Raw genomic sequence first — 22,579 nt, 5'->3', positions numbered from 1 at the left:
AAGGAAAAGTTTTGTTCCTGTCATAGTTTATGTAACATCTCTTTTGTTCCTCCTCCATCTTGGACCCAACAGCTGGATAAACAGCCATACTTCATTCTTGCTTCCATTGTTTAGAGGTGTGAAATCTGTTAAGTGTTTAAATAAATGTGGGCCAGCGGAGGGCAGGTGTTAACAGAAAGGCATCAACTTAGTGTGCTTGCTTGGAAAATCATTTCCAAGAAACCTTGTGCAACTGAGATAAGAATTTTTGAGGTTTCTGCTAAAACCCGAGAGTGAATAATAATAGCAAAAAGACCCCTAAGTGGCTGGTGGGTTGGTTAATGAAATTAGAATTCTGAAGGGAGTAAAAGTGCTTAGAAAAGTTTGCATTGTCTGTCCCACCCAAGGTATCCTGGTCTATTTCCTAACAAATATTTTATAAGCAAGGATTTCTGTCACACCATAATATATGAGAGCGACAAATGGCTGCTGTGGCTGATTACACACCAAAGCATTCAATCATTCACAAGTGGCTGTTCATTTCCAATATACAAAGAGGCAATGGAGAGTGCGGTTGTGTCGGCATATCCATCTTTTCTACAAGCGTGTGTGTGCAGATGCTTGTGTATGAAGGAAAGTGAAGCGGACAATCCAGTTTGCTGTATCTGAAAAACAAAAGATGACTTCAGAAGGTGTTCATTTACCACTTTCAACTCAATCAGTTGACTGTTGGCAAATCTGCATATTCAGACTGGTCTTCTGAGATTGTCAAGCAAATTTTTCAGCCATTTCAGTAGTACCCTTTCTTCTATTAATCGTGACTGCGGATATTGAAATCAGAGTGCAATTTATATTCATCTGAACCAATGAGGTGAATGGAACAGGAATAGGGATGCTAATAGAATTCGGCGTTTGTTGGCAGGGACCTCCCTAACTGACTTCTTGGCATGACAGCCCCCCCCCCCCAAACGTGCTGCGTAGAAATCAAGAGCAAAAGAAGAAAGGGCTTCTTTACAGGAATGAAAATGGGTGATAATCTAAAATAGTGCCAAGAGAACCACAGCTGTGATGAAATTTCTGAGAGATCCTTCGCAAAAATCCATAAATAACAAAAAAAAGACCACAGTGCAGAATTCTCCAGCCCTTTAATTGACTACCATCTGTCCTATAACATGGTGCATTTCCAGGTGCTGGGCAGAAGTACATTTTAATAAAATACTATATAATAATAAAAGCACAAAATTACTGTAAAATAAATAATAAAAAGACATAATATAAAAGGAACTGTAATTAGTTGGGGAGCACCACCATGGGCTCCCCAATGCTAGAACGGGACATTTGTTAGAAGGCAGTAGGGGAAACCACACTTTTCTTCAACAATGCTCCAGAACCACATATGTTCCAACACAGAGCATTGTGGAGGATACAAAATGGTGGCAACAAGTTGTGGATGCTGCTGTTGCCACGTGGCACTATGGCAGTTCCAAAATTTAAATAAAAGTATTAAAATAACAACACAATACTGCTTAGGGACAAAAATCCCAAAGCTTTGCCACCATCACTGCTAAACACATGAAGAAGGGTTGAGGAATTTCTCCCACTAAGAAATGTGAGAAAAGTTTCCCCTGATTTCAAGTGATCATGTGTATGTGCTAATATTGTCCTGGAAAATTCTTCAGCTTATTTCCCGCAATTCGTTCACCTTTCCAGTTTAATAGAAAAAGCATTCTCATGGGTGAGTGTGCAGGATTCTTGTGATTATAAGGTGGCCAAAGGTAAGTTTAAGTATCCTGTCATTGTACATCCTCTCCCCAGTACGACTTCCCATGCTGCCCTAAGTCCTAAGGGACGCCATCATGCAGGAATGCTCCTGAGTGGCTTTTTTAGATCCAAGGGTGTGGGCAGACAGAGAAGATGCCAAATCACGGAGAGGCTGAACACAACAGAAACACTGTCTAAAGCTTCACAACGATACCCTATGCACAAAAACACCCCCAAAAGAGATTCAAAATAAATTCTAAAGCATCCTGAGAAAGAGATACAAAAACCAAAGGTTGTTTTGCATGGAAAGAAACCTTTGGGGAACTTGGAAAGCAGTTTTTCACATAATAGTAACATTGATTACAAGGTAGAAACAACAGTACCAATCCTAGAATCTTCCACTTGCTTGGACTACCTCTCCCACTATCCTTGGCTTCTGCCCATATTAACTAGGGCTTATGGCTGTTGTAATAAGAACACCCCAAAGATATCAGGTTATGTTCTTCTCTGCTATAGTTTAAAGTGTAGAAGCTTTGGACTGATGTAAACCAACTGTACACATTCTTGGATGTAGGTGGTTGTACCAAGGGAAGGTTCTACTGTCACATCATATTCACCAGGGTTGCCATAGGTGTGCTACTTCTTTCTGATGGTCTTTGAAAGCAATTCATGTACTGTGAATAGAAATACGCATGTCTGAATGGAGGAAGGAACATGTCAGGGGAAAAGTGGGGAGGGGTAAATCCCAGAGAAATGGGAAACAAATCACAGAAACTGTTGGTGAAGGAGGAAAGGGAAGAAAATCCCTTTCCTTTTTTACATTTCTAAACTGACTACCACCACAGAATATATTTCAGTTGTCTGAAATGTAAAAGGTTGCAAGAAATTGCAGAACTTGTTTGTTAGGAAGGCACACATAAGTCCTGATGGACAAAAGCTTTGATTTAATCTGGTTAATCAATCTGATCAAGTGCACAAGTTGGAACTATTAACTGTAACACCCCGTCCCTCAATTTTCCACATCTGTAGAATGACCAAGTCATTCAAAATGATTGGAAGGAATCTGATTTCAGTCAAACACATGATTCAATTTTTCAATTTGCAGATTCAGTTGGATCACCTTTGACCTGGGGATATAAGTCAAAGTTCTGTGGAGCCCTAAGATATATGAGTTGAATTAGAGAGAAAGTGACAGAAAAATATTTGTGAGCTAAGGATTCTGTGGAAGAACTGACAAGAGGTCCCAGTGGGAGTCACTGGCCAAGATAAAGATACTAATGTATTCTAATCTGTATTTTAACATCACTTCCTAGGCCACATGTCATGCTTACATGTTCCAGTTATATTTTCTATGTTACAGTATTAATCCATATTCAGAAATCTAGCAGTTCTTAAAAACTGTACCAACATATAGTAAAGTAATCTAAGCTTCCTTTATAAGCACAGTCTTGAAATGCTCTATTAAAAGGTATTTGGAGGAGAATTCAGGATGCTAAACTTGGTATCTTCACTTTTGCCATTGCCTTAATTCAAGCATGATCCTTTTGATCCAGGCAATGGTGGCCCAAAAGGCACAGAAATTCAATGGAGTCAGAAATGTACTTTCCCAAGTGAATAACTACTCTTCTACTTACTGCATATCTTTCAACTTACTCATAAACAGGAATGAAGGAGATATTTATTCAGTTCACATTTCAGTGCAAATGTACACGCCTTTGTGCTTTTGAACCAATACACAAATAAAAGCTGTTAGCTTTTGAAATCCATCTCTTTCAGAATTTTGCCGTGCATTTTGTAAATTAAAAATAAATCTACACAAATATACAGAGCTACAGAGCAAAGTATAAAAAGGAGGAAGACCAGCATTTGAGATTGCTGCCTAATTCTGGGATACAGGCCTGGAACAGAGCCAATTCCATGGAAACTGAACCTCCTCAGTCCAAGAACATAATGGCCAGTCATGTTATAGCTTCAACTTCTCTTTGCTGATGCAAACGTGCTGGGTCACAATTTGTTGACCATGTTGTGGCTACCAGCCCAATTCTCACAGAAATGCACCATCAAAGTGTCACTTGGAACCAGAGCTAAGTGCTGTTTGAGGTAATAGCTTTGCCCTTGGAGACCTGTGGTTCTCCTGTGGTAACATAGCAAAATGTGTGAGGTCAAAATAAAGACATGACATCAATAAAAATAAACAGGCTGCATGCCTGCAGGATAGTTAATCGTTTTTCCTGAGGTAATAGGCTTTCCTTACTGAAAAAAAAAAATCAGAAATAGCTCATAAGGCAGAGAATGGCAAATTCTGAAATAAATAAATACATTTTCTCATTCTTGGAGTTTACAATTGACTATCAAGTAGGAGGGCAAAGTTCTAATAGAAGACTATCAAACAGAACATGCATGCTAAATTATATAATCAATTAAACAGTCTTGGTTGACAAAGAAATCTATTTGCTCTCAGCCTTTATTTCTAAGCCTTCAATAAGTTCTAACGTGAGAGCTTGGAACTTTTCCACATAAAAAAATAAATGAATGGTGGCACAACTGTGAATTAATTTCTGCCATAGAAACAGCTGGATCAAAAAGAGCTTGTTCTTGCATTATGGAACTGAAGGGAAGTAGGATAATTCCACCCAATCAGGATCACGTAAAGAACTGAAATGGAATGAACATAATGGACATGTAATGAATGTCTTGTTGTCACTGGGCTCAATTGCCAATCAGATTGCTTTACTTGAGGCTCTAAGTGGGGCAAATGAAACCTCCCATTGCTCTGAATGAATTCTGAAGGCAACAGACGACCTGTTCCCATTGGCTAGACAACTGGACCATCAATGCTGGGCAAGTTACCTCAGTAACCTGGACACTCTATGTCTTCTTCCTAAGATTTTGATTTTTTTTTTTTTGCCAGTTCTTTAATTCTGAATTCTCTTGTCAACAAATGTGAAAGGTAATGTTTGGGGTAAGATAGTTCTGTACTAAGATGAAATTGTATGCATTAGTAATTGCTACTGTATTCAGTGGGTTACCAAGACAGAACACTGAGGAATGATAATCTCTCTGGGAATAAAGAGCATCTGAAAAGAAATCAAGAGGAATGGTGGGTCCATCCCTTGTCAGGAGTAGTATGGTTGTGACAGACACGGAATCACATAGTGGATGTTTCTACAGGAGTGCAAAGTGGTTGGGAAAGGATCTCTATAGGTTTTAAGGAAGTAAACGTACAAGCAATTGGTCTGATGCTAGAAAATGGACTTAGATGTAACTAGCAAGGAATTAGATTGGAATCACTGCTTTCTAAAGCCACATCAATATGTTGACACTTTGAGACAATGGCCCAATGAGGCAGCAAAGCCACAAAGAAACTGAGCATGAAAGGATCAAGAGTAGCACTAAACTTAAGATAAATGATGTAGGTGGCTTAATGACCTTGAGCTATGCTCAAGCTGCCCAGAGTTGTGTGTGAGAGGCCAGCTGTAGGAACTGAAATTATAATAAATACAGATGACTTAGGAGAAGAGTAGAGAATATCCAGCCTGTCAGCTGCATGCAGCTACTCAGCACAGTATTTGCAGACCAGACCACCCTGACCAATTTGGGGCTCTGTATCTCTTTTTGCGGGGTTCTGAGGGGTAAGATGTCAAGCCAGTAGCTTAAGACACTAATTAAAAACCTCACTCCCCCATACATTAGGCTGAATTTTCAGATGGGTGGGGGCTAAGTGTCTAAATGGGTACTGTCATGAGTACTGATGGTGAGCAGGAGGGGTCCTCTATCCAGGGGGGAAAACGCATGCGTAGTACTGAGGAATTAAGCAGCCATTCAAAGAGACACAGATCAGAACTGCCTTAACTTTTGGGGTTTATCTGTCTGGGTTTTCCCATGCTTCTTCAGTTTGTTAGGATTCTGTCTTATGTAGCAGTAATAAACACTAGAGACCTACTCCTCGTCTCAGCATGATTCCTGACTGTTAGGACATCAATCCTAACAAACTCCTACTCCCATTGAAAGAGGGAGGAACAAAGAAAAATAAAGGAGAGACATTTGGAAAATGTCTTCAGAAAACCAGGAAATTCAGCAAGCCATCCAACAATTGGCAGCAGCCCTGCAACAACACCAAAAACAAGTAGATCTCCAGATCAACACATTACAAGCAGCCATGCTACAGCAGTTACAACAACCAGCTCCAATTAACCCACAACCGGTGCCAGCAGCAGCAGCAGATCCACCAGTCTACCAGAGAAGTTGAGGAGAAGCAGGACAGTCGAGAACCTTTCTCACACAGTGCACAATGTTTTTCGACAGCAGACCGGCAAAGTTTCCCACAGACAGAACCAGAGTCACCTTCATCCTAAGTCTGCTAAAGGGACCAGCAGGCAAATGGGCTATTCCCATGGTGGAGAACAACAACCCAATTCTCAACGACTACCAGAATTTTCTCGCAGGCTTCCGAGCACACTTTGACGACCCGATCAGAGAGGTCACTGCCAGCCAGGAAATTCGGAAGCTCAAGCAAGGCAACAAGAGAGTGGGAATCTACATTGCTGATTTCAAGCTGTTAGCAGGAGATCTGGACTGGAATGAGAGTGCCTTGAAAGACCAATTCAAACAGGGGCTGGATGAAGAAATTAAGAATGAATTAGTGCGCCAGGGAACACCAGCTACCCTAGAAGCTTTATATCAGTTGTCTGTGGTCATAGATGCCAGGCTAGAAGAGCTCAGACAGATGCAGCCAGGGAGAGGCAGGGCCCTCAGGATGCTTCCAGGATTTCCAGCTCTCTCCGCAGCAGCTCCTTACTCAGGACCAGAGGAGCCGATGCAGATCGGGGCGAGCAGGAGGCTTACCTCAGAGGCTGAGAGACAGAGAAGGAGAGAGAGAGCCCTCTGTTTTTACTGCAGAGCCCAGGGGCACATGGTGAGAGCTTGCCCAGTGAGAAGCCAAGCAAATTCTGTAACAGCCCCAGGGCAAGCAGCTGAAACAAGAGCCACCTCCGCCTCTACTTCCAACCAGGGAAACTCCATCGGTCTCCCTCCACAGAGCTCAGCAGGGAGACCATCAATCAATTAAGGAGGGCTCATTCCGAGGATTCCAGGCAATCCTTTTACTACTTACCAGTAATAATGCATGTAAACCCAGAGCACCAGGTCAAGCTAGAGGCCCTCGTGGATTCCGGAGCTTCCACCAATTTTATTGATGTACAGACCGTACAAGACTTCAACATCCCAACCATAGAATTGCCACGTCCCATAGAAGTGGAGACCATTGACAGCCAGCCCCTCAAGGCAGGGCCGATTAGAAGGTTCACAGAACCTTTGCAACTAACAACGGGAGACCACACTGAGTGGATCCAACTTTATGTTACGGCATCACTTAATGTGCCTATAGTCCTGGGCACCCTTTGGTTGAAGATCCACAACCCATTGTTGAACTGGACTATGGGAGCAATCTTCTTCCCAGCTAAGGAATGCCAGCACCACAAGATTCAAGCCGCTCTCCTCTCTCCAGCAACCAATGCAGTCATGGAAGCAGGGGGGGTCCAGTTGCCAGCCAAGTATGCAGATTTCACAGACGTTTTCAGCGAACAAGAGGCCACAGCACTACCCCCCCCATAGGGACTGTGATTGCACCATTGAGTTGATACCAGGAGCCAAGATTCCAGCAAGGAAACAATATCCCATGTCCCCCAAGGAACTAGCCACCTTAAAGGATTACTTGGATTCTAATCTCCAAAAGGGTTTCATCCGACCATCTACTTCCCCAGCGTCTGCTCCTACCTTCTTCGTACCAAAGAAGCCTGACCCATTGGCACTGGCAAACCAGGAGGCACCCATGAGAATGGTCCACGATTTCAGTTCCCTCAATAAACTCACAATAAAAGAAAATTATCCCATGCCGCTAATATCTGATCTACTGGATCACTTACAGAAAGCACGCATTTTTACCAGGTTGGACCTCAGGAATGCGTACAATCTGATCTGGATGAAAGAGGGGCATGAATATCTGGCTGCCTTCGACACCAGGTTTGGTAAATTTGAGTACCTTGTTTTGCCCTTTGGCTTGTCTAATGCAGGAGCCATATTTTCCCAATTTATGAATCAAATTTTCTCTGATTTACTAGATAAGTATCTGGTCATTTATCTAGATGACATATTAATATTCTCTGAGGATGCTACAACTCATGTAACCCATGTACGTAATGTCTTACAAAGACTGAGAGAGAACAAGCTGTTCGCCAAGCGAGAGAAATGTGCCTTTGATTTAACTGAATTACATTTCCTGGGCTATAAAATATCAACAGAAGGCATATCCATGGATCCTTCTAAGGTCCAGGCAATTCTCTCTTAGCAACCCCCCCAAAATGTGAAAGATGTACAAAGGTTCCTAGGGTTCTGCAATTTTTACAGGATGTTCATAAAAAAATTTAGTGACAGGGCTAAACCCCTCACACAGCTTTTGAAGAAAGGATCAAAATTCATTTGGGGGGACAGGGAGCAAGCAGCATTCCGAGAATTCAAGCAACTCTTTGCATCCCAGCCGCTGTTAAAACACCCTGATCCCACGAAGCAATTCATAATGCATTCAGATGCTTCCGATATTGCCATTGGGGCAGTGTTATTGCAATATACAAACAAAACCGAGAATACATTGCTTCCTTGTGCCTTTTTTTCACACATGTTCTCACCAGCAGAGAGAAACTATGATGTTTTTAACAAGGAGTTGCTAGCAATTAAAGCAGCATTCCAAGAGTGGAGGCACTGGCTAGAAGGTGCAGCCTTTCCTGTGAAAGTTTGCACCGATCACAAGAATTTACAGCTTCTACAAAATGCCAAATCCCTCACCCCACACCAAATCAGATGGAGCCAGTTTTTCTCCCATTTCAATTTTGTTATTTCTTATGTTCCCAGGGCACAGAACCGTTTGGCAGATGCCCTGTCTCGATCCATTCAGGCAAACCCCGCTACTCACCAGGAGGTACAGGCTACTATATTACAACCTCACAACTTTGATCAGTCTATGAGGGGGAGCCAAACAGAGATTTTAGCAGCAGGCAGACAAGCAGAGGACCTATTTACAAGAGTCAGAGCTCAGCAGCAACAGGACCCATATGCCAGGGCCAGGATGGATGACCTCCAGAGGGGCCCGCAAGACACTGCCTCGCCATTCAATGTGGAGGCAGGAATCCTCTGGCATAGCGGGCCATTATACATTCCCCCCTCATCGAGGGAAGAAGTACTGAGACTTTGCCATGACCATCAAATGGCAGGCCACGGAGGTGTTTTCAAAACTCTCTATAGAGCTCTACTGGTGGCCTAAGATGACTGCAGACATAAAGGGTTATGTTGCTTCTTGTCACACCTGCAGATGAGCCAAGCCTCTCCCAGGGAAGCCCACAGGATTCTTGCAACCCCTACCCACCCCCAGTAGGCCTTGGGATACAATCTCCATGGATTTCATCACTGATTTACCCCCGGTCCAGGGGCTGACTTCCATACGAGTGGTGGTGGACCTTTTCACTAAAATGGCACATTTTATTCCTTGCAAGGGCCTCCCATCTGCGCAAGCCACAGTGCAGTTGTTCATGGACCATATTTTTAGGTATAGAGGCATGGTAAATCACTTGGTGAGTGACAGAGGCCCTCAGTTCACTTCCAGGTTCTGGAGGGCACTTTTCCAGTCATTAGGGGTCCAGATCCAACTATCATCATCGCATCTTCCGGCTAGTAATGGGCAAGCTGAGAAAATTAACCAATGGTTACAGCAGTATCTCAGGTGTTACACCACTTATCAGCAAGACAATTGGCCAGCCCAGCTCCCTATGGCAGAATTTACATATAATAACTCTGTGCAATCCTCTACCATGATGTCTCCTTTCCAGGCACTCTACGGGGTTAACCCTCGGGTGTTGCCCACCTCCTCCCAGCAGGGAGCTGTTCCAGCCGTGGCTGATTTTCTTAAAGAGCAACAAGCCACACAGGAGTTGTTAAAGGAGCAGCTGAACAGGGCAAAGAGTGCTTACAACAGAGCTGCAGATGCTCACAGACAAGAGGGGCCAGCGATTGCAGTAGGAGACAAAGTGTGGCTCTCTACCAAGTTTTTGACCTCTACCAGACCCTCCAAGAAGTTGGACTCTAAGTTTGTGGGCCCTTTCACTGTGGTACAGCAGATAAATCCAGTGGCTTATCGCTTAAAGCTGCCAGCATCCATGAAAATCCATCCAGTCTTTCACAGAGCCTTGCTAGCCAAAGACCCTCCCCCAAGTACCTTGCGATCACAAATGCACCCCCCCTCCAGTAATTGTGGAGGGGGAGGAAGAATACGAAGTCGAGGAAATTCTGGACTCTAGAAGGAGGGGAAGGGGCATCCAATATTTCATACACTGGAAAGAGTACCCTGAGGAAGAGCGCACGTGGGAGAATGCCAGAGATGTGCATGCACCAACCCTGGTTCATCGATTCCATCAGCTTTTCCCTCACAAACCCAAGCCTCACACTCTACCAGAGATTCCTCACTTGGCTGAGCAAGCAGAGGAATCCCAAGCAGAGGAGTTCGTAAGTTTGCAGTTTCCACCCCCGCCTGAAGCCTTGACACCAGTAATAGAGGATGGGGAGGAACCGCAGCCCTCCACCTCGGGCTTGCATTTCCCAGGGGAGAGGGGGGACGACTCTTCTAATTATCTAGCTATTTTCCAGCAGCAGCCACCTGGGCCAGAAGCGTTATCAGGCCTGGAGAGCAGCACTGATTCGTCCTTGGAGGAGTTTTCCTTTGAAGACTTTCCATCATTGTCCAGTTCCCATGGGAGCTTAGAAGGAGACATAGACTCTTATCAAATCTCTGGAAGGGAGGGGGCTGAAATGGAATGTGAATCTGGAGGGGAGGGTGATGTCATGAGTACTGATGGCGAGCAGGAGGGGGCCTCTATCCAGGGGGGAAAACGCATGCATAGTACTGAGGAATTAAGCAGCCATTCAAAGAGACACAGATCAGAACCGCCTTAACTTTTGGGGTTTATCTGTCTGGGTTTTCCCATGCTTCTTCAGTTTGTTAGGATTCTGTCTTATGTAGCAGTAATAAACACTAGAGACCTACTCCTCATCTCAGCGTGATTCCTGACTGTTAGGACAGGTACCTTAACCCATTACTGCCACCATGAATGCTACCACCGACCGCTGAAAAGGGTGGCAAGACTTTATATTTGAATTCTGGTGTATTGTTTTGCTTGACTTCTAATTAAATATGTGTTGTGTAATCCTACTATTTCCCAGAGAGGTTCTCATGAACTTAAGCAGTAGAGTAAGGTATGAATCTATTTAGCACAACCATATACAGACAATAGTAATCAAGGCCTTTGAGCCTGGTGGTTCTACAAGCCTTTCCAACTGGATCACCTTCCTTGGGTCTAAATGAAGACAACACTAAACTTCTGAAACAGGCAGTGTTGTGCAAATATAAAGGACAGATTTACACACAAACAGATAACCAATATATTTGAGTTCTTCTGTAAGAAGCACATCTTATTAGATGATTAGGAAATGCCCGTACAGTAACATCATCAGCAGATACTCTTGAGTGTTGTGGTGCTTTCCCTGCTTGCTCTGATACACGTTGTTAGCTGACAACACACACTGAAATAATCAGAAATTCAGTCTCCAGTGGGACTTCCAAGCACATATTCATAAAATTGTAACCACAATTAACTTTGGCTGATGAATGACATGCCTACAAGAATTGAATATTACTATGTGGCAAGATTATTGTATGCAGAAAGTTGGAAAGTGATGAAATACCTACAGTGGAAGATTGGATTGTAAAATTAATTGAATTTACAGAAATGACCAAGCTGACCAGTCTGGTCAAAGAAAAAAATGACAAAGATATTTTTTTTTTTTGAAGACTGAAAACCTTATATTGGCTTTTTGTTGAAAGAAGGAAAGATCAAACTGATGATTTCTGGATTTGGGGATTGAAAAGGGAGGAGGAGGATGGGCAACAGATTAAGATGATAATTGCTCGATAGAAAGAAGGGCAGAAGGCATAATTGTATGTTTTCTTTTCATTCCTTTTCTTTTTCTCTTTTTCTTACTGTCTTTTTTGTTTGTTTTGTATACTTTTACTCTATTGAAAAATTGTAATAATATATATTTATAATCTAAATAAATCTTTATATAATAGAGATTTGAATATTACTAGAGCCTCCTCTGGGAGCTTGTTTGTCAGCAATGTTTGCGGTGAGAGAGTCCAGTACAGCTACTTTAATTAGGTGCTTGATTTTGGCCTCTGGATGCAACTTCATTTTCAGCATCTAGAGGAGCTTAGCAGTTTTGTAACCAAAGCAAAGCAAAACATACAAGCATCTCTGTAAGGAAATTACAATCCACTTTCCCCCTTCGTAAAATAGGCAGAAGACCAGATTCTTGCAAAAGAATTCCAGAGAAAATATCAGTTTCCCTTCTACCTACCAAACTTCCAGATTAGAAGTGAAGAGAGGCCAGGAAGAATCACCCACAGTTCCAAAGCCTTTATGCACAGTACCGGCAGTATTGTCAAGGTCCCCAATTCTCACACCATCTAAAATGGGTTACAGTACAGCAAACTGAACACACACACGAAAGGGCTGTAGATATGGGCATCTGTGGTGCTGCTTATTCAGTGTTTGAGAAACACGCATGATGATGAGTAATTGGAAGAGAGAGGGAGAGCGCAAAGGCTAATGATTACCAGGATCTCAGACTAGCCGGTTGCAGCAGCCTTCTCGGCATCCTGTGTATTGAAGAAGATTTTGTCCTCACTTCACCCTGAGCTTGGCTATCTGGGTGGGAGAGCAGAAGCCAGGTTGCCAGTGTAGCGTTGACTGCTTCTCCATAGAAGTGCTGACATTCCCACCACACCAGTCTAGCTTTGTATTATTATTACTAATAATGCAATAAAAACTGGGGAGGACTGAGAGGGTCCTACTTTCCCCCACCATCTATAGCTCAGAGGTTGCATTTGGGGTTCAGAGCACTTTGTTTATCTTGATATTTACTGCTCAGAACCAGTATGCTATGAAAAACTCTGTATCTATATTTCTTGTGTTGGGCTTTTAGTCCCCAAAGTAATTCATGAGATTACAGTGGGAATTATCAATACAACACCCAGGGCTCTATAGTTGCAAAAATAAACAATATCCACCAGCCTTCATTTTGTTTTGGGAAAATGGAGCCAGAGGCACACCACCACATCATTATGAAAATGGGTGAGATAAAGTATTTTGCACATTTAACATGCTATATGAATTAGCAACAATGAATGTCTTAATGGCTTGGAAAAGTGATAGCGCATGCAAATGACTGGAACGATTTATGCTGCAAAGCCAGTGAGCCACATATATTGTACTTCCTAGTAAAGTAAGTCTGTTTGCTGTTTTCTGTTGTAATAAAGAAAGGTGTTTTCCTGATATTTTGCTGACACGAGTCAGTTGCATAAATTCAAGTGATAGCAGGAGCAATGGGTTCAGAAATAAGCCTTTTATAGGCTTGATGTGTAATTATCTCTGCCCATTACACTGCCCATTTTAAGGGTTTCCTAAGAAAAGCTGTTACCAGATGTTTCTGTACATATTTACTCATTGTCTGAGACAGTTAGGAATCATTTCTGCCCATTACTAACATCATTACAGATGCAAGTCCTTCCTTAAATGGGAATTTATTCAAAAGCAATCTATACTCACATAGTTAGAAAATCATTCTTTTACTCAAGATTCATTATTTCAGAATGCCAAAAATATTCTGCTTCAGCAATCATAATTACTTAACACACACACACTACATATATAAGCATGCCACTGGAAAGAGCAGCAAATAAATAATTTTAATCGGTTTTTCCTCACACTGTTGTGTGAACTAAAGGGGCTTTGGAATGAGGACAACCAATCTGTGTTAGTGACAGAAATATCCTTGCTTGTGAGCTGTTCCAGAGAATAACAAGCATAATAAAAATACAATTGCTATACTGAGTTGAGGCCCCAAAATCAATATTTTGTTCAGCTGTGAAGTAAACATCATACTGTTGGATCACTTAAGACAGAACCAAGGCAGTATGTTTGCATTTTCAGCACATATGTTTTGACGATGCTTCAACACTCAATAGTTGAATACACAGAACAAGCACTGTGTACACTGCCTTGAGCCCCTGAACAAAGATTTTTCAACCATTCTTCAGAGGTTGTTGGGTCCCTAAAATACAGATAATATGACAGCCTGAGGCTTTTGTGCTAGGAGAAATTGGCTTCTGCATTTCTGATCCAGCTGCTCATATTTCCTTATATTTATTACATGCATGTCCTATCTTAAACTATATTCATGATTGTGCTTGTAGGTAATCCACTCTTGTGGAATTTATTCATTTAACAGTATCAATAGGCTGCTCTAATCCCAACAGACTCTGGATGATATAAAACCCATACATATGTTCTAATATCAGACCAGTGTTTGCTCGTTTTAAGAGTGCCCTCCTTTGAAGCAATGAGCTTCAAAAACTGTACCAGATGAACATAAAATCTGTATTTCACAGGACTGTAGCCACAGTGTTTTAGGCTCCTACATAAAACCTCTGTCAAAAAAGCTTTTCCCCTTCTTATAGAAGGAACAAAATCAAAGCTTTAGAGAAATGATGTATTATCTAATTTAGATCAAAGATATTCCCTATCACCAGAGGCTACACCGTGCAATCCAAGAATAAGATACTGATGAACAAATTTGGGGCCATCCATGGCAGACAATGTTATAAAGGCATCATCTTCCACAGCCCAGAAAATTGCTTCAAGATGGCAGTTGCCTTGCTACTAAACTCAGGCTGTACCTGATCATTTTTTAAAAGGAGTATTTATTTTGGCCATTGGTCAGAAATACAAAAACATAAATATTAATCACCAACATATCATTTTCAGCAATTTCAATAAACTTACGAGCCTGGTCATGCGATCAGTGGTATCCAGTGAAATCAAAACAAGTGACTCCAACAAGCTGAAGTTTGAGAAAAGACAACTGGGGCTGCGTAACACTGACATTTTTATTAGAATTCATTTGTAACAAATGGAACTTGTGTCAGCAAAGAACTGATTTTCATACAGACTTTCTTTCGCCACTAACGTAACGAAGTAAGAAAATAAAAAGCACGCCTTTCATTCTGTAAAACATTTACGCGTACTACTGATTAGAGGTAATTGTATTTTTTTTTTTAAACAAGCCATTTTACAAGGTTTTTGTTGTAATTTTTCAGTCTAGGCATCCAAAACGAGAGCAGAGAACACAACTTGTATTATTTTTGTAAAGACACTCCAAGCCTGAATGGCAATGCCACGTAACAAGATGGATGACGGACCTTCAGCCTTCTGATAGTCCTTTGGAGTATCAGGGCTCTTAAAAATTAAAAGATTAAAATCAGAAAAGGGGAGAAAATAAAAAAGGGGGGAAATCTGCATTTTGTTGTTGCACCTGCAAACTTTCCCCCTTTTTTACCTTGTTTTTGTGTTATTTACATACACACAAGTGGAATTTCATAATCAGTTTTCTTACAGATGGGTTCAAGTAATAATACTATTGGGTGTAGAATCAATAGGGCAGTGCATAGTACAAAGGTATAGAAAGTGCAGATCACCCTAGACAAGCCCTCCCTTGCCCATCCATCCTCACCAACGGCTAACCATGCAAACCATTTTTTTTTAAAAAAGAGCTAAAATAAAAGTTCTGTACAAATAATTCTTATATAGTTTGTGTATTTCTCCATTGTTAACTAATTACAAAATTATACATAACTACACATACATAGGTAAATAATAGCACCGTACTGATTATGCTGAGGAAACAAAATTCCGACTATGGTGAATGACCATTTACAAGACCTACTCATTTAAGAAAGAAAAAGGAAATGAGAGAAGAAAAATCACTGCACCGCAAAAGGAACCCAAATGGAATGCACATCAATGATTTGGATAGAAATCTCTTTAGAAACAACTCCTGAATAGTAGCTTTGAGAGGAAGATGACTTTGCTGCTTTTCCATGATGCGCTCGCCCCTCCTACTGATTTAGCTTCTACTCTTCTTTGATAAATCAAACAATCGTTGAAGAAAGGCTGGCCTGATCTGCAGTGAGCCTCCCTAAGGCATGGCTACAAAAGGTGTCCACAGCTAGAGCTGGTGTGCAACCAGGGGTCCTCCTAGACTCACGGCCCCTATTCGAGGAGCAGGTGGCAGCTCTGGCTGGGGGAGGGGCTTTGCACAGTTCTGTCTTGTGCACCAATTGTGCCCTTTCCCAGACTAGTAGGCCTTGCTCATGCTCACTCACACTTTAGTCACTTCCTAAGCCCCCAATCCTTGTGCCATTGCTTGCTAGCAGCCACGCCCATGATTACTAATTACTCTGGGTCCCAGTTGTTGCAAGACCCAACTGATCCATGCCACATGGCACTGCTCTCTGGGGAAGAATTCTATTGCTTTGGCACATGCAGGTTGGTGCTTGAATTTAAGCCAATTCACCAAGAGCGTTTGTGCAGCCATGCCTTTCTAGCGTCATTTGAAACTGCATCGGTCTGTCAAACCATACTTTTGGTTCAAAGTGTGAGTTCAGTGTGTAATCTGGCCCTTTTCATTTTTGAGAGAAACAAATAAAAAGGAAACATGCAGTGCACACATTCATGTTGGATTCTGATGTAGAATTAAAGAATCTCACTCTGAGGTAGCCTTCTATAATGCTTATTTAAAAATTATTATACATATGTATGTGGATTTGTTTTTTTGCGCTTTTTAATTGGCTTTTTTTAAAATATATATATATAAAAGTGCTCAAATAGAATGCTTTCTAGTGTTTGGTCTTTTAATATATTTATTTCTGGTAGTGATGGAAAACATGGAAAAATAAATGCTAATGTAAGTATATTCTCGGTTGTTTTTCTTTATGGAAACACATCTAAAAACATTTCTTTGATATTTGTGATCTAACATGGTGCCAGGTTTGACCTAGCCCAATATAAGCAGCAATGGCTTCTGTTCAACTGGCCCAATCAAAGTCTTCAGCTGTCATTAGGTCATACCACCATAAGCCCCTTGTCCAATTTAGCTGATCTCAGGAGGCTTCATAGCCTGAGTAAAGTGAACATGCCTTGGCCTCCAATGAAATTCACATACATGAGTAGGGATCCAAATCCATTCAAATTGTCATTCCTAAAGTATTAGGCGTGTTCTATCATATTTTCAGAATAGCAGTGCTATCTTTTATAAAACAAAACAAAACATTACTATGGTTATGGATGCCAGTTTGGGAAACAAACACTTTTGAAATAGTTTGCCTGTGGCTACAGGGTGCCTGTCTACCCTCTGCGTTGAATAAAAAATTACCGATAGCGAACACTTGGGTAAATACCAGGAATGAATATTGTCAAAAAAAGTTCATTGTACATATGCTGGAAAGAGAATGTTTTAATTGAAAGGGGTGGGTGGGAAATCACAGAAATCCTGTTGAAGCGAACAGAGACAAAAATGAAGCAATGCTATCAAAATAGGCATCAAATATAAGGCACTCTAAATGCAAAAATTAAAATTGAAAACAGCATTTCTAACTGGTGTTGTATGCCATAAAATATTCTGACCTAACAGAGCAACATGTTTGGCTTTGCCCCATTATATGTCATCATTCCAAATGTCTTATTCTATATTGCAGACAATTCTATTAGTGGATACATTTTAAAACCCTTGACAACTATTACAGCATTTTCCTTAGGTTAGGGATATGTCCTGACCTTCTTCGTATGCATACTTCCTATATTTAGTGTGGTAGCTATTGCACTAAAATGATCCAAATATGAAATCTCAATGTGAGCTATGTGATATGCGATGCAATCCCTAAGCAGGTTGATTTAGAAGTAAGCCCCACTGAGTTAAAGGGACTTCTCTTCTAGTAACAGTGGATGAAACTGTGGCTTTAATGTGCATGGGTGGTGAGTGACGTGTGTGCACATGATTTCTACCCATTATTTTTGGGTAAGACTGACTTTCAAGTATCACTGATGTGCATTCCTCATTTCCCCTAGGAAATTGAAAAGAAAGCAAAAGCAAAAGATAAAATAAACACAAAACCCTCAAAAGCAAACCTTGAAATGCAGAGATGTATAGAAGTATTGTATTGTCTGAATGTACCAATTTGGATTTTCCCCATACTACTTCAATAAATCCAAGTCATGGAAGAACTGATACATGTATATTTATATTTATATATTTATATTTTTGTGCATTTCTTTCTATCTATCTACGTTTTATTATTGTAGATGGATAGAGAGAGAATGAGATATACATATATTTATAATAGAAAGAGAAAGGTGTGACTGTTAGTAGCAGCTTTATACTTTGCGCTTCCCTGTTGATTCCAAAAGAAATAAAAACAAAATCTTCCATATGTAGATTAACTGATTTATATTTCATTGAAAAAAAATCAAATGTAAAAGCAATATCTAAATGAGAATGTGGTCCTGGAGATAAATATAGGGTTGCACAAAAATGTGCAAATTTTCAAAATTATTTAACATTTCTACAGCGAGATATTACAGGTAACAGTTCTACAGCGTAAAAAAAACTACAATTCAGAAACAAACGAACAAAAAAATTGTTTCACTTCATTGAATGATAAACCTTCGTTTAAAAAAAAAGGAAAAAGTTTACACAGTTAAAAATGAAGCACAGGTCAGCAGTATCTTTACAATACTAGAAAACTAAATCAAGGACTTTCTTTTTAAACATTTGCCCTTTTCCCTCCCATCCCCAAATGTTATTGATGAGCATCATGGTGAGAAGGGGAGATGCTGAAACAAAGAGGTGGTTTTGTTCTGGAGAGCCGGGGACGGGCCTCCTGACGAACACCTTGCGCTGAATTGCAGAACTCCTAAGATTGGCATTGTTCACTTTCATGCAGTCCTGAACGAGATGATCGTACTTGGCAGGAATGTCTCTTCCTTTTCGTTTCAATCAAAACTGAATCCTTGAGATATCTGTAAACTGAAATCCTTCAGGTGCCTCAACCCAGTCAAGTTTATTTAATTATGTTTCTGGTTAAGTTTACCAATGAGCAAATTGTTGGTTCACCCGGCAGTTTTTTTTTTCCTGTTAATATTTCCCACTAATTGGTCTTTAATTAAAAGTTAAGTACTTCTCAAGCACACTGTATGGCTCAGAAGAGGCTCTCTGGATCTTAAAGGGCCTGCAGTTAACAATCCAGGATGGGTCAGCGTTTTTCCATTTGTTTTTACGTTGCATAGTGGTCAAAGCTGCCCAGATATTCTAGTGCAGCTCGATAGCAGAACTGATACTGATCCTTGGGAGAGGGAGGGAGAGAGCAGGGGAGAGAGAAGAAAAAAATTGGGTTAAAATAAATAAATTTGCTCAGTACAGAGATATCCTGACAATTTTCTAATCCTGATTAAGAGAACAGGAGAGGGGCAAAGGGGTCACGTCCTGTGTTTTCACTAGCTCTGTGTTCCCTTACCTTTTCAGATTTATATGGGATCAGGATAATTTTGGTTTAGAAGTGAATCAGAGTGGCTGTTCCTGTGTAAACAAATATGCTAAATCCTCAGCACAGAATTTGTACCTCCATAACAGTTTACATGTATATGAAATGCGTATGCTTAACACTCTTACTGTATATTACAGATTAAATGATTGCTTGAAATGCTCCCCAAATATGCTATTCTTAACCTATTTATGAGAATAATGAGCAACGATCTGATAACTGGTTGTTTCTTAAATGCGTAAGACATGATTAGCAAGATATTATTCCAAGGAAGCTCAAGATTTTTACCTTTTTTTTCCATACAATTTACATGTAATTGTTCAAACAGCAAATCGAAAACAAATAGAAAACAAGAACCAAACTTGTAGTAGCCTCTAAAGAACTATGCCTGAATTTTAGAATTACAGGGCAGGAAGGGACAATGGCTATCTAATCAAAAGCCCTTTCAGTTCAGCTCTACAAGGAAGTTGGGTACCAGGGCTGAGGAGGGCACAGGTAGGATGTCCACCTCGTGCCTCAAGTCAGCCCTCCAGCACTTTCTGCTGTAATCTTAATTGCAGAAAACACAAGAAGCTGCAGCAGGAAGACTACTTCAGAACCATTCTGCCCTGTGCCTCTTGCTTCATCCTTGTGCTCCTGAAAAAGAGTATCTTGCTAGGCTAAGATCTCAGGGACAAATCACTGAAAGAAGATATGCTAGATGGTGGATTCGGAAAAACTCCTTTCCTTGCTCTGACACAGCGTTGCTGCAGTATGTTGGAGCTAGGCCCACCTGTATTTTGGGGAGGAAGGAGGAGAAGGAAGGCAGAAAATGCAAAGCAGATACTTGGGTCAGATACTTTAAAGTATTTTTAAAAGATTATTTAAAATTAGTATCTTGGCTTTAGCCCTGACAGATCCTATGGAATCTGTAATCCTCCATTTGTCGCATAATGCTGGATGCTGATTTTAGGCCTGCATACAAAGTAAGATGCAACTACAGTCTCCAGATCTATTTATATGCTAGCAGGGAAGGACATCACACTGACAACAAAGGTCCGCATAGTTAAAGCAATGGTGTTCCCTGTAGAAACATATGGCTGTGAGAGCTGGACCATAAGGAAGGCTGAGAGAAGGAAGATAGATGCTTTTGAACTGTGGTGTTGGAGGAAAATTCTGAGAGTGCCTTGGACTGCAAGAAGATCAAACCAGTCCATCCTCCAGGAAATTAAGCCAGACTGCTCACTTGAGGGAATGATATTCAAGGCAAAACTGAAATACTTTGGCCACATATGAGAAGACAGGACACCCTGGAGAAGATGCTGACGCTAGGGAGAGTGGAAGGCAAAAGGAAGAGGGGCCGACCAAGGGCATGATGGATAGATGATATTCTAGAGGTGATGGACTCGTCCCTGGGGGAGCTGGGGGTGTTGATGACCGACAGGAAGCTCTGGCGTGGGCTGGTCCATGAAGTCACGAAGAGTCGGAAGTGACTAAACGAATAAACAACAAGGGAAGGACAACAGACTGTCTACTCAGGCAGCTCTTACAGCTATTATCTTTTTCTCCAAAGTAAGTCTTACTCCATCTTTTACATGACAGCCTTTCACCTATTTGAAGACAGGTAACCTATCAAACAATTGTTTAACCTATTAAATATATCCACATGTCAAGACTCTCCTTCCAAGGGAGTGAGGGGAGAAGGATGACTATAATAATGTGTGAACTTTGAATTAAACTAATTAACAGAATAAGAAATCAAAATGATACTAAAAAACCTGACAAACATTCTCTTAAGGAGGAGAGTGGGAGAAAAGTCTTAATGTTCCCTGCAGGAGGAATATTATGATGTAGAGATGCTAGGAAAAAAATGAAGACAGGAGGTTTCCATCCATATATCAATGGTGAATTGTAGAAAGTTGTAGAAATACTCTATATAATATATCTTTCCCACAAGACTTCACCACTCCATTTGCCATTCTTATACTATATATGCTGCCATGGAAAAAGAACAGGCACACTTGTTCATAGGGATTTATGGTCCTTAGGAATTTATTCCATATAACATGAAATTGGAGCTTCCTATTGATAATGAGGCACTCTCAGGAGTGTATTATTCAATAATAAATGGGTTATATGGAAGAATGTCACTCAATAAATTCCAAAAGAGTGAGTGTGCACACAAACCCATGTGCACAGCAATATATAAGTTTTTTTTTCTAAAAACTAATGAATCACAAAGTTGTTTTCATTTTCCTTAGATGTACATTTCTGTAATATTGGTAATGGAAAATAAACGGATTTTATTTCTATCACAGAGTTAGAAGACGCAATGAAAAAAAATATTTTTCCATGGTTTCATTTCATTTTAAGGAAATTTGTTTTAATTGCCATATGGAATTCCACCAAGCTTATGAACAAAAAAATTGAGTGGACTTTTTCCCTTTTTTTTTTCCCCGCAGATGAAGGAAAAGTTCCCAAGCAATTTCTCATGGATAGACTGCCTGGAAGAAGTAACAATAGTAGCATGACTGAAAATGCCATTTGGAAGGAGTTCCTTCGTGTCTTCCCTTGGAATCAAGAGAAATGGGGAAGAGAAGCTGCAGTGGAGAGAGAGGATTGTCACACAAATGCCTTGACTGCCTGATAATTGAATATGTTCATGAACTTCAGACCTTATCCAGGAAATGTCTCAAAATAATTTTTGTCTGAAATAATTTTTAAATAGACGAGAATATACATAGTTCAGGGCTGACCTGTGCAGTTCTTGGTGCTCTCTGAGCTTGGTTGCTTGCTTGAAGACATTTCATTTCCCAACTAGGTAACATCTCGCACTGATGACATTGCCTAGTTGGTTAATGGAAGTCAAGCAAGCAACCAAGCTCAGAAAGCACCAAGAACTCCACATAATTTTTAAAGCAAATTCTCTTTCCTCAAATTGACAGAAAAGGAATGTAGTAGAATTCCTTTTGGAAAACATGAATTCAGTGCCACTGACTCTACAGTAACGTAACATCTACCGACTACAAGTGGAGTAAATAGAGTTAAGGGTTTATTCTGGATCTTTGTCACTCTGCCTGCTCTTTATCTAAGCGTTTGCTAATTTCAGGTCACTTCCTTCTGTCTTGGTTTCCCAGGCACAAATCTATAGAGCACATGCTCTCTGGTTCTCTTTCTGGCAGGATGTAGCTATGTGCTAGGCTTTGCCTATCTCTATAATGTATTTCATTATTTAAAAAATCTCCTTTTTGTTATAGTTATAAAAGCTGCTTCCCAGCAGGTTAGTTTGGTCAGATTCCCACTTTCAGGCACGCTCCTGTGCAC

At 40.8% G+C, this 22,579-nt stretch overlaps 1 protein-coding gene across 1 annotated transcript in view; it reads right to left on the bottom strand.

Annotated features, from left to right (window-relative positions):
• Positions 1-14,770: 14,770 nt before the first annotated feature.
• Positions 14,771-22,579, bottom strand: part of PTPRD (protein tyrosine phosphatase receptor type D) — a 510,657-nt gene continuing 502,848 nt past the window's right edge. The window contains exon 33 of the mRNA XM_063295062.1: positions 14,771-19,078. Within this exon, the coding sequence (XP_063151132.1) occupies positions 19,010-19,078 (69 nt within the window). The 3' untranslated portion in view covers positions 14,771-19,009. The remainder of the gene's footprint in view (positions 19,079-22,579) is intronic.

This window comes from Candoia aspera, chromosome 2, assembly GCF_035149785.1.
Source record: "Candoia aspera isolate rCanAsp1 chromosome 2, rCanAsp1.hap2, whole genome shotgun sequence".
Taxonomy (NCBI): domain Eukaryota; kingdom Metazoa; phylum Chordata; class Lepidosauria; order Squamata; family Boidae; genus Candoia; species Candoia aspera.
The sequence above is the reverse complement of the archived record's forward strand: the minus strand, read 5'-3'. Positions and strand labels throughout refer to the sequence as shown.